Below are 12,740 nucleotides of genomic sequence, written 5' to 3' on the forward strand. Positions count from 1 at the left end.
AGATTTCTACACAGGATTTGTCTCTGTGAGGAGAAACGAAGCGAAAACACTCATTTCCCCCCGATTTTTAATCTTCTGTAACAAAGCATGTAATTGTATAGCAAGTGTTTCTACTGAGGTACAGACCAATCTCCAAAATTCAACAGTTCTTTAAGGTGAAGTCCTGCTTCTTTTTTCGATTTTGTATCTTTCTGTCTATATATGTGAGCACAACCAGTGCTCGAGTGTGATGAAAGTGCCAGATGTTGTTGCTAGGAGATTTGTGCAGAGCCTCATATCTTTTTTTGTACTTTCTCTGCTGCGTGTGATTGTTGCTATGATCCAAGCAGCTGTTTGAAGCCCCAGAAGAGATTATGGCAGAGCGCTCGAGTCCCTGAGCCCAGTTTCTGTGGATCATACACTCTTATTCCGATTTCAAAAGATTGATTCTGCAAAAGAGGAATGCCAGTAACCTTGTATCTGTTTTCCTTTCCTTTCTGTCTTTTATTTGATGTCTTAAATACTGCGCACAGTGCAATCTTGTTTAGTTGCATTTCAACCAAATTTATGTAAACCTTGATGACAAATGAAACCAGTGTTTACGCCCCACTTCCCTCGCTTGTTTAACTCGGCCGTCAGACGCTCGCACACAGCCTGAAATCATGTTTCCCATTACAACAAGGAAACGCTATTAACTCCAATGCATTTGGCATTTTCCATCACTGCACTGTTTTCTCACTTATCTCATTTTCCCAGTGTATACCTACACCTTTGAAAAGCCCAGTCAGATATGTCTAGATATATTTTAGCAGGGTGTTATTTAACTGATTTAAACAGCAAATGTATACTTAAGAGCCGATGAATGAATGCATCACCTCTCAAGTTCCATGGCGAAAGTTTTCTCAGGCTTTGGAGTGAGATCAAATAATTCTAAAGATGTTGCTCATTTGAATGTATGCCTGCATTTTCTAAACCTTGTTGCGTTTTTTTTTAACCCCACTCCAGCTGTCTCCACACATACTGAGGGTGAGGACAAGATCCAAGTCCTGCTGATGGTGGCGTGTGGAAGGTATGTCTCTAAGGGGGGGAGAGGGAGAGGAAAAAAGCCTGTGCTAATTGGAACTGTATTAGCAATACAGCAACAATATGCTTTATGCGGTCCTGTTAGCTTCAACTCAGCCTTTTGTCTTGTTAGTCCAAATGCACCTTACCTACTGTAACCATCCAAGGTAATTAAAACCTCGCCTCAGTTAGAGAGAAGGTGTGAGATGGCACATAGCATCGCAGGCCTCGCACAAGCCAACCAGTTTAGTCTCGCTTTTAGCGTTGTGCAATAAAACTTTGTCTTTAATTGCTGTTTGTTTGTATGTTTTTTTTCTTTCTTTCTTTCTTTTTTTTTTTGATCAAACCTACTGGGAAACCAGCGGTTGTTTATAGACGTGTGTTCTGTAGAAGCTCTTTGGATTCCTTTAATCATGTCGGTTGTTAATTTAATGACTTAGCAGCGCGTTTCTAAATATATGAACTTAAGGTCATCGAATAGGAAGCGCCGTGTTGTACGGGCAAATCACAGGATGGCATTCTTCACCAGTAATTACTGTGTTTCTGTCTCTCTTTTTTCACATATATATAAATAGAACAGTTTACATTCATGGCTTCAACAAGATGGATTTCACCGTGTGGCACTCTGCTATCAAACTGGCTGCTGGCACAGACGGCAATGCGCTCGGCGACCAACAGCTGACTAAAAACGGTGTTCCTATTATAGTCGACAGCTGCATTGCTTTTGTCACTCAGTATGGTGAGCTACATTGTATCTCTCAGCTAAAAGAGTTTGTTGTTTTTCTTTAATTTGAAAAAAGAAAGTTCTGCATTACTATTATTATGATTTCCCCTTGAGCAGCTGATTCATCCAGTGCACTGTGTTGCGATGAGAGTTTCATGCTTTCTAATGTTGTCTGGCAATGCGCTGCCATTATCCTATCTCTTCCCTTTTAAAAAAACAGTTTTAGAAGTGTGGAAAATAAATGTAGCACAACTGCACTCTGCTGTTAATCAGAGGAACGCTCCATACAAAGTTAGAAACTGCATCATACAGAGTCCTGGCTTGGTTAATGTATGGTAACTGTGGACTTTTACAGTGTCACGGTAAGTAGTGTGCTGTATAATGAGGGATTGGAATAAAAGTTAACTCTGAGTGAGACTGTGAAATGGCACAGAAGGTTAATATACCTTGCACTGACAATTTTATTCCACCTGCAATTTAGATTCAAATGTGCTTATGCAACGTTGTTAAATCCTACAAGTCACACTGTCCATAAGGCTGCTTACTTTTCTATAAATGCATCCTGTCATATAGAAAATCTACATGCTGTCATTTTCTCTTGCAGATGCTACACGGCAGAGCTATTTGTCATTTGGATAGAACATGTGCAGAAGGAAGGTGGCGATTTCTTATTAATCAGCTGTCTTCTGACACTGTACCCAGGTTTGTGCCAGGAGGGAGTCTACCAGAGGCCTGGGAATCCTGGTCGAGTGTCTCACCTCCTGGAGGAGTTCACCCATGATGCCCGTAATGTGAAGCTGAGGGAGAAGGAGCACCAACTTCAGGATGTGACTGACACGCTGAAGAGCTTCTTGTCTCAGGCAGAAGATGCACTACTGACCAAGGAGCTCTATCCATACTGGGTGTCAGCTCTGGGTGTGTGAGCTTTCTGGCATGTGGGATGTCAAACACTATAAAGTCTGCAGAGTTGTAGGAAAGAGAGAAATGCACAAGTCCACCATGCTAAACTGTGTGAATTTGCAGAGTAATTTTAAACATATTGTAAAAACCCTTTTGTGGCATGTGTTTGAACATAAGCTTTTGTACTTGTGTTTATTCATTTTATTATATTTCTTCTCTGCTTGGTTCGGTAGATGAGAAGAGCGAAAGGCAGAGAGTGAAGAAGTACTCCGCTTTCATAGAGAGCTTGCCAAAGATAAACAGGTCAACCCTTGAAGCCCTGCTGCAGCATCTTTACAGGTAAAAACGCACGAGATCACAGGCATCGAGCTCTGACATGTTTAGCATTTGTGTTAGTGAAGCTGTTTTATTACAAAGGTCAACTTTTACATTCTGGGAGGGAAACTTTAAGGGTTTTTAAAAACTCGAAACCCGAGGCGCAAAGACGACTTAAACAACATTGTGTTAATAAAAATAACACAACACAGTAAATAAGATGATAGAGCTGGTTTCTAACCACTAACCCTGTACTCTAAAATGCATCTTCTATTTATGTATGCTCGCTATCCACACTAATTATGTGCTACAGATGGAGCAGTGGAAACTGCTGTACCTACACAGTGCAGACAGAGTGGGTGAGACACAGACAGAGAGAGAGAGACCAGGGACTATTTTTTAATAACCATAAATAAGTGGAAGGATATCAGCCTACCAGATAAACCTGTTGAAAATCCTAGCATTTGCCAGATTCCTTATTTCTCTGTAGTTTTTTGTAGCTGTTTTTATGCATGGAAAACAGCAAAGCTCATAAGCTAATTAGCTGCATTAGCTAACCAAATTTATCCTACCTGTGCTTAGACTTCACAGGGAGGTATATATTTTTTCTGCTATAATCTAATTTTATTTAAATGTTTGTGTTTAAACAAACTTTCATTCTCTAAAAAATTATGTTCAGTGGAAGGGAAAACAGTGCTGAATGCTAAGAAGATAGCCTTAGCCGTTTAAAAGTAGCACATCTAGCTGTTTCAGAGCATCACCACACAGCTAGTTAGCAGCTAAAAGCTAAATGAACCTATTTGTTAGCAAGCTAATGTTGCTAGTCAGTGCTGAGATTTGGCTTTCAAACATTACTCATAGCTTTCTGGATTATATGTATTTTACATATTTTGCAAAGTGCAGTCCAAATGCCGTAGCATCAGCTTACACAGATATAGTAACTGTTAGGAATAAAATGATTAAATAAAGCTGGTTTTTATGATTTTTATATACACATTGCGATTTGCTCATGAAAGAGTTAGCACTGTGTTTTTTTTGAGGGTGGGAAGCTTCATTCAGCGCTATGACTGAATTGAATTATTGTGATTGATGTAGAGTGCAGAGGTTTTGCAACATGCTTACTTATCATGACTAGTTAACAGTTAGGATGATTTTTAACTTGGCGCCGAGCTACCTCAATGAGCTTCTCAGGTTACACCTGTCAGAGCACTTAGATCTGCTACCCAAATTCTTCTGGAGCAACCTCGTTCTCGGCTGAAGTCTCGCGTTTGCTGTAGCTGCCCCGGTCTTATGGAACAACCTTCCTGTCGCTATCCGGGCGTCTGACTCTATGCCACTGTTTAAATCACGGCTTAAGACTTATTTGTTTAATCTTGCCTTTCCACCTAGTTAACACTTGGTGTGCGCTGGTACATTTTTTATGCTTGTGAACTACTTTTATATCTTATGATTGTCAAGGTTTTTATAATTGATACGTGCCAGGTCCTTTCTCTTTTCCCTCCCATCTCCCTTTTCCTATTTTATTTTTGTCAAGCACCTTGGTATACCCTTGGTTTTTTAGTGTGCTTTATAAATAAAGTTTATTATTATTATTATTATTTTTGTCTGAGCAGAATGTCCCGAACTTAGACAAACATGACATTTGGATCCTTGAGTTATCAGTAACAAAAAATGCCCACGGCACACACAGGCAAAGTTGAGTGCCAGACAACTTAAGTTTTGCCATCCATTGTTTCACTTTTTATCACTGGTATCAACTTCTGTCTCCTGGGGCCAGCAGCACAATGTAGCAGTTAGTCATCTTTTGGTTGTTAGCAGATGGATATGACACGAAAACATCTTCACGCAGTGTAAAGTCAAAGGAGAACCAGGGTCACATCTGCATGACCCAGCATCTTCGTGATGCACAAGTTTTTCTCTTACTTACTGCAGCAAAGTTCAAAACCAGCCTAATTAGTTCGACCACTTTTGCAGCAACTTGTTGGCACTAATTGGGATTAAAAACCCATTCTTTGATAGCTACTTTGCAATATTATGCATTTGTAAGTTGTCCGATGAAACAAGTGTGGCTCTGCAGAGGCCGCTCTGCATCACAGACAAAACGAGCATAGCGGTTCAAAGGTCATGAGGCCCGAGCGGCCCTCTGGTTGCTGCTTGTCGCCTGCTGATTAGCTGCATTGTTTCCTCTATTCCCCTAATGACCCCCGTTTTTTTTGTTTGCTTTTTTTCCCTCCATCTGACCAATACTGTTAAATATTCTTTCAAATTAAGTCTGTTTGCTGAACAGTGAATGCACTGAAAAGTTGTTGTGGGGGAAAAACAAACCAAGCTGAGAAGAAAAAGATTGTTTTTGTGAAGTAACAGTGTCCTTCGGTTGAAAGCGATGAATCAATTCCATATTGTTTCTAGCGAGCGCTGGCATTTTTCAACTGAGACAGATTGTGTGGCTCATTATTAAAGACTCAGGCAATTAGCAAACACATAGCTGAGGTCTACAAAACGAGCGGCGCTATTTCTGGCTGTGCGCTGCTTTTTGTTTCTTTTCATGAAAATCATATATTTTTCCCTCAGTTGGTTACACCGCTGAATTCTCTACTTCTTCACCTCTGGATAATTTGAACTGTGGAGATTTCTAGTAATAAATTACAGCCGTCTCGCGCGTTGTGGACTGAAACTACTGATTTACTGTTTGTTTTACCTGGAGTGGAAATGCAGAGACAAACAACACAGAAGATACAGAACCAAAGAAAAAGCTTGCACAACTTTGATACTGTGCTGCAGCTACAAAAACCCCTTCTTCCACCTCTTATGTTGTTTTTTAAATATAAGCACACTGCTGTCTTCGTGTATCATTCACTCGATTTCCCTTGGAAACCTGCAGTGGATAGATTTAGCTCCTTTTGATATAGATTGTTTAGAGAAGACTTAATTGACTTGATGCTTAATTTGGAGCGAGGCCCGATGTTTCATTCAGCTCTCTGTGTGCTCGTGCCACAGCGAGTAGTATGAGTGGGCTTTAGAGGCCACGAGAGCGATTCAGCAAAAGATATGAGCCACTCGTGTCGACCTGCGGGTACATTAAGGGATTTTCTAAGCATGTTTCTCTCTGTTATTCAGGATCCAGCAATGCTCCCACCTGAACCGCATGCCAAGTGAAAAACTGGCTTCCGTTTTCTCCTCCTGCCTGTTCCAGACTCGAGGACAAACCACACAGGAAATTAGTGTGGTCCACGACCTAATCAGCAACTACATTACGCTCTTCAGTGTAAGTCTGAAATGTTCTTGTGGGGTTTTCTTTTCTTTTGTGTTGATAACCACGAAAAACCGATTGGACTGAGCTCAGCTGCTTGACATGGATCTTCCTCTTGTACCTTAGATAACATCCAGTTTTTATCACATAAACACACATTGCACAAGTTATAAAAAAAACAAACAACCAAAAAACAAAAACAAGACGGTTGGTACATTCAGTAATATTCAACTCAGGTTATTGCCGCGTTGTGTTATTGCCAAATGTACGCTGCACAGACAGGTGGCACAGATTATATTAATAAAGGAAAAACAGGTCACCTAGAACAGAAAAGTAACAGTGGACTCTGTGGTTCAGGACATGTTTGGTCGAAGTAAAAAACGAGCCCAGCCTTGTAAAGCTCTCTTCTATATGTGTGGAGTCTTTCTGGTATCACCAATATATCTGATGCTATCTTTAGGACTAAACGGCCATTTTTTCTCTTGTTTCTTGTTTTCTGTTGTTGGGTTAAACAACTTTTAACTGTGATTAAAGTTAATGTGCTGTTTATCTTTCGTGCCTGGCTCACGTGATTATAATCTGGACTTCTGCTTGTTAAACAATATAAAGAAATGCAGATGCCTCCATACGATCCTCTTATACCTCAAATGAACAACAAGGTACCCTAGCAGATTAATAATAGTCAGACACTGGTAATAAATGACATAAATAGCTTTGTATTTGTGGTTTAATATATATAGAGAATTTATCGTTTGTACTTTTAAACATTGCAGAGGACTTTGAACTGTAGAAGAAGCAAAGACATCCTCACTTTTTAGACCTGCTTTGCTTTGAGCTGAGCTTCAAACCCACGGGAGTTTACATTTCATATGATGCATCTTACATGAATCAGTCTCTCAAGTTAAAACTTGTCCGCGACCTCCTTGCGACTAAGAAATATCAGTGGTTTCCATGTGATTGCATTGAATGTCTTCACACAGTAGTTACCATGACACACTTTTGATTGGAGGGTAATTACCCAGGTTGCCTAGTTGGACCAACATGCTCCAGGTAACCGTTGTCCAACTCGGACCGACAGCAGTCACTCTCAGACATATTGGCCAAGGTTTGCAAGTAATTATCATCTAATTTATAAATGCAGACAGATTGACAACATAATGCAATTAATTAGAGTCACACTTGAGTGTAACTCATGTGTGGCGCCTCTCTTTGCAGTAAGGCACTTCAATTAACTGGTTGCCAACTGGGTGTATTCCCATGATATTCCTATATTTTGGGAATTCTCCACACCGTGAAGGCAGCGTGGTGTTTTCTGTTTTTGTTTTTTTTTAAGGATAAAAATCTGGCCTTCATTTGAAAACTGGGTGAAGAGTCGGAAAAATATAGATCTTATCCTGCGAACGCTGTCATGTTTCGCACAGTCAGTGTCAGACGTGTTTATCATTCATCCTGTAACACAGGATAGAAGCTGTAATGAATGTGTAGACAATCAATGGCTGAGTAAAAAAACCGAAACAAAGTATCCAGATATTACCATATTGCATATCTAAACCAAGCTGCAGGCATGACTTTATTTACACTTTCTTACAACCATCTGGGGAGCTGAAGTGTTGTTGCCAAATCTCCACAACAGGCTTGACTTTGCTGATGTGTGGATGGGAAAGAGGGGGGGGAGCTCAGGATCAATGTTACCCTTGGAGAGCTGCCTGGCTTATGGGATACGCAGCACCGACTGACTGTTAATTCCCTTCGGAACGCCCGGATCCCTCTTTTTCTAACGTAAAAGGAGGTTCATTCACTCCAAATCGGTTGGCGACGCCATCATTCGCATGACAAATAGCCATTAAGCCCAACCAATCATGAGCCCAATAGCGCCGAATACGCTCAGTGTGACCATAAAACGAGAGACGCTTCGCCAATTAAAGCACCAGTTCTGTGGTGGCTTCTGTCGACGGCGCCCATTATCAGGCCTAAACACACACACATACACGCGATGAGTTTCCCAGTTTGTTTGGATTTTATTTTCAACCCCAATCTTTGCTGCCACTCGTATAACTCCAACAAAGGAAATTGTTCTCTGAAAATGATAATGATGTTTAAAAAAAAAGTTGGATTGGAGAAAAAAAAGTCATTTCCCACACAGAGCTTTATGAAAGAAGAGAGTATTCAGTGTCGAGCACTCATCGCAGCCAACTTTCTCTTTCAAAATGAGGTTTTAGAAGTGTTAGCTGAGCAGCTCACTCTTTCCCAGGTTTAATCTGCTCCTCCACGTATCGCATTTAAGCGCTGAAATTAATATGACCATCAAAAATGGCTGCAGGATTCTATAAAGCAAGATGATGTTTCTCAAGTGCGGTTTACCTGATTAGAAACTTTTCTCTGGCTCAGTCTGAATTGACGTGTGTTTGTGTGTGTGTGTGTGTGTGTGTGTGTGTGTGTGTGTGTGTGTGTGTGTGTGTGTGTGTGTGTGTGTGTGTGTGTGTGTGTGTGTGTGTGTGTGTGTGTTTTGTGATGCTTTTTCAACAGGTCAGTGAAGACCAGGTGCAACAGATGGAGAGAGAGAATAGCTTCATCACACGCTGGAACGACAAGAAGGACACGACAGTAGGTCGACCCGCAGAACCCGAATGGAAATCACAAATGGGTGTTCAGTGTGTGTGTGTGTGTGTGTGTGTGTGTGTGTGTGCATTGATTTGCCTGCGTGCGTCAGGGACTCTAAAATGTGGGATTCGTTTGAACAGGTTTCCTGTTTTTCTGGCAGAAATGAAGGGAGAGGCAGGAGCAGGCGGGTGAGGAAAAAGGGCTTTGTTCCTGTTAACCTTTACAGCAGGTACTTTATGCCTGGATGCCTCAGCCGAGAAAAACATTTGGTTCAGATAACTGTGGAGGAAAAAAAAGTTACTCAGTGGAAAGCAAGTGCTGTTAGAAAGCCGTCGGAGGTGAAAATTGGGATGAGGTTTTGATTTTGGATGTGAATTCGGAGGTCTTAAAATAGGAAAGTTATTAGTTTTTTCATTAAGAGCAATTATTTAGTGTAATTACAAGTCAGCGTGGAGAACATTTCTCTGCGGAGATAATAGGTATGTTTATTTTAGGGATGATTTGAAATTTTAGCAAAGTTAAAAACTTTGCTTAAAGTCATTTAATGTTACATTAACCATCTTGTTTTACTGACTCTGTTTGATCGTTTATGATCACTCGCTGGCTTTGCTGTAAAGGCCACTGCCAGACCGTGGAGCAAAAGCTAAAGAGCAATTGAAGTCGGTCTGTGCCTGATACGAAGGTGAAAAGTTTAAAGCAGTAAACTGAAATGTCCATAATATTGATCTTTGTTATGCAGAATCGCCTTCCACTTGCACTCCGCTTCTAGAAATATGGAAAAAGTTGGTAAAGATGAGATTTCCCACCCACAGATAAATGCCACTCTTGTGGTTATGTATGCATGGGGTGTATTTATAGTGATGTGTGGCTCAGCTTTACATAAGCCATCATGTAAAAAACAGCACTTCAGTTGCATTTTTTTTTTTCAACAGGCTATCTGAAAATGGTAAAAACTGCTTTTCAGCTCTGGGTTGTTACCAAAAGGGCAGAACTCTATTAAATGCAACGGTCATCATTCATCCTGTTTTTTTTCTAAACAGCAACTGTTTCAGGATAATGTTGCATTATTATAAAAACCATCAACATTCAGTCTATAGATTCCTCTGGAGTGGAATTAATCAACAAACTCAAGAATGTGAGAATTAATTTTTATCCTGCACGGGTGGGTGCTGCTTCCATCTCTGCAAAGTCGAGCAAACCTTTAAAAAGAGAAGCAGCTAAATAAAGCTCCTGAGACACAGGAGTAGATTTCACAAAAAACTTTTATAAGAGCATGCTGACCTTTGTTAATTAGCACTAAAGTATAATGTACAACTGAATCTAATGGAATATAGCTTCTAAAGTATTGGGGGTAAGATAAATCACCAAATTGACTGGGGTGTTGATGCCAGTTTTCATGTCACTTCATCATAAAGAGCTTTGAACAGCGTCAGCCAGCATGGCTGTAGTCTAAAGAAGAAACTGAGCGACTGTGTGTGTAGCCTAGGCAGAAGCTGAAGTATGAATAAGAAGCTTTGCAGGACAAATGGCTCTTGGGTTTTCACTCGAAAACCACGAGACGATTGTCTCAGAGGACTCGGGGCCCTCCAGGTGAAGGTTCTGACCTCATCTGTTTCGTCTTCAAGGAAGAATGGCAAGAAGACAGCCAGCAAGTGGATAGTATAGTTCGACTTAGGGAGTGAGTAAATCAGTGATATAATGAGGTGCGAGACATTGTCATGCCTTTTAAATTCGAAGTGCCACTTGAAAAATCGATGCTTGCATTTACAGCCAGGCCGAGGACGGCTTTGGTTAGAGAGATTAGAAATGGCTTCATTCTTTACTCCATAATCTCCTTAAAACCCTTTAAAACATTTAAACTTCCCTTTCCTTTTCTCTACAGTAATCAGCATGTTTTTTCCCCTTTAATTATCTTGCAGCCCACAGCTGTAATGTTTGTAAAGTGGTCCCGGTATTCCTCCCAATACACAACAATGAAGGGGAAGGAGGAAAGCAAGATGGCCCCATATCTGTGTGTGACATTTTCACAATTACAGCTTTAGCTCCATTGGTTTGAATGACTGTAATTTTTGTGTCATTTGAGGGCCACAGGAGTCAGAAGTGGCTTCCTTCCCTCTTTTCAATGCGATAGTTCTCCCAGCACAAAGCCAATAATGGACCTCAGTTCACCTGCACATTAAAATGACAAAAGAAAAGTAACTGTAATTTCAAGATATCTAAGAAAAAAGAACCCTTGTCGTGCCCACTTAGTTGTTAATTCTCTTGAGACAGATTACTGCTCCCGCTGCATTGCCAGAAATCCAGATTAGGTGCTATAGCTATGACCCTGTATCTCAAAAATATAAATTCATTTTCACGTTTTCACTTAACTTTTTTAGTTTTTCACACTGCCGCTTTTTAATTTGATGAGCAGAGGATTAAAGCTCCAGCACTTGGAGAAAGGTGCTGTGATTTGTACCGACAAGCGAGACATTACTTGGAATTTGACCTCTTTGATGTCGGGCAGATTTAAAAACTCTTTTTTTTAAAAATTTTGCATAGCTTACATTGAATTAGAAAACTCTCTTCTTCTCTTTGTGTTTCTGCAAGTGAAAAATGAAAGTCAGAGTTTCGGGGATTATTTCTGAAACGTGCATGTTTCACATCATCAATCAAATTTTAATATTACGCAAAAACAACCTGAGTAAACACAAAATTCTGTTTTTAAATGATGATTTTGTTTATTAAGGCAGAAAAACTATCCAAACCTACCTGGCCTTGTGTGGAAAAAATAATTGCCCCCTAAACCTAATAACTGGTTGTGCCACCCTTGGCAGCAAGAACTGTAATCAAGCATTTGTGATAACTGGCAGTGAGTCTTTCACATCACTGTGGAGGAATTTTGGCCCACTCTATTCTGCAGAATTACTTTAATTCAGACACATTGGAGGATTTTTCATCATGAACAGGCTGTTTAAGGTCATACCAAAGCATCTCAAACAGGTTTAAGTCCACACTTTGACTAGGCCACTCCTGAACCTTCGTTTTTGTTTTTTGGGCTTTTTTTTTTTTTAGGCCATTCAGAGGTTGACTAATGGTGTGTCTGGATCATTGCCCTGCTGCAATAACCCAACTGCTCTTCAGATTCAAGGCATGAATAGAGAACAGAACTCATATTTCCATCAACTATGGAACGTACGTTAGTTTGTTTAGTTAGTTAGTTTTACTCCAGGGGCCCGTTCTTCGTACGTCGCTTACTACATCCAAGATCAAATGACACATCCAAGATCAAATCATCGCGCTAACCGTGAGCTCGCTAATCCGGTTCCCCGAACACACCTGCTGTTGACGATTAGTACAGCTGGACGCAGTAATGTGACATCACTGGGTGTCGTAAAAGGGGCCACGCATCGATAGTAGAAACATTGATCGGCAACCCTCTGATTGGTCGGCGAAAATGTCGACGGAGCGCGCTCGGCTCGGTATTTTTCGGCAGCAGAGCAAGAACTCTTGAGTGAGGGATTTCAGGAGTTTCAGAGTTTAATCAGAACGCAAGGGAACACTGCAAAGGCTGCAAAAGCAAGGAGCGAGGGCTGGCAGGAAGTTGCTGACAAATTAAACTCGTAAGTAATTTAATAATAACAATAATAATGGAGTGGATTGATATAGCGCTTTTCAAGGCACCCAAAGCGCTTTACAATGCCACTATTCAGTCACTCTCACATTCACACACTGGTGGAGGCAGCTACAGTTGTAGCCACAGCTGCCCTGGGGCAGACTGACAGAAGCCAGGCTGCCATATCGCGCCATCGGCCCCTCTGGCCAACACCAGTAGGCGGTAGGGTAGATTTATTATATTACACTATATTATCCAATATTATATTACATTATATTATAATATGTTATATTTTATCCTCTTTCACATTAGAG

At 40.7% G+C, this 12,740-nt stretch overlaps 1 protein-coding gene across 1 annotated transcript in view; it reads left to right on the top strand.

Annotated features, from left to right (window-relative positions):
* arap2 (ArfGAP with RhoGAP domain, ankyrin repeat and PH domain 2) overlaps nucleotides 1–12,740 on the top strand; it is a 176,588-nt gene that overhangs the window by 136,765 nt on the left and 27,083 nt on the right. The window contains exons 19-24 of the mRNA XM_080874158.1: nucleotides 985–1,048; nucleotides 1,617–1,780; nucleotides 2,468–2,680; nucleotides 2,899–3,004; nucleotides 6,098–6,245; nucleotides 8,757–8,834. Coding sequence (XP_080730284.1) covers nucleotides 985–1,048; nucleotides 1,617–1,780; nucleotides 2,468–2,680; nucleotides 2,899–3,004; nucleotides 6,098–6,245; nucleotides 8,757–8,834 — 773 coding nt within the window. The remainder of the gene's footprint in view (nucleotides 1–984; nucleotides 1,049–1,616; nucleotides 1,781–2,467; nucleotides 2,681–2,898; nucleotides 3,005–6,097; nucleotides 6,246–8,756; nucleotides 8,835–12,740) is intronic.

This window comes from Rhamphochromis sp. 'chilingali' (genome assembly GCF_963969265.1).
Source record: "Rhamphochromis sp. 'chilingali' genome assembly, chromosome: 1".
Lineage (NCBI taxonomy): Eukaryota > Metazoa > Chordata > Actinopteri > Cichliformes > Cichlidae > Rhamphochromis > Rhamphochromis sp. 'chilingali'.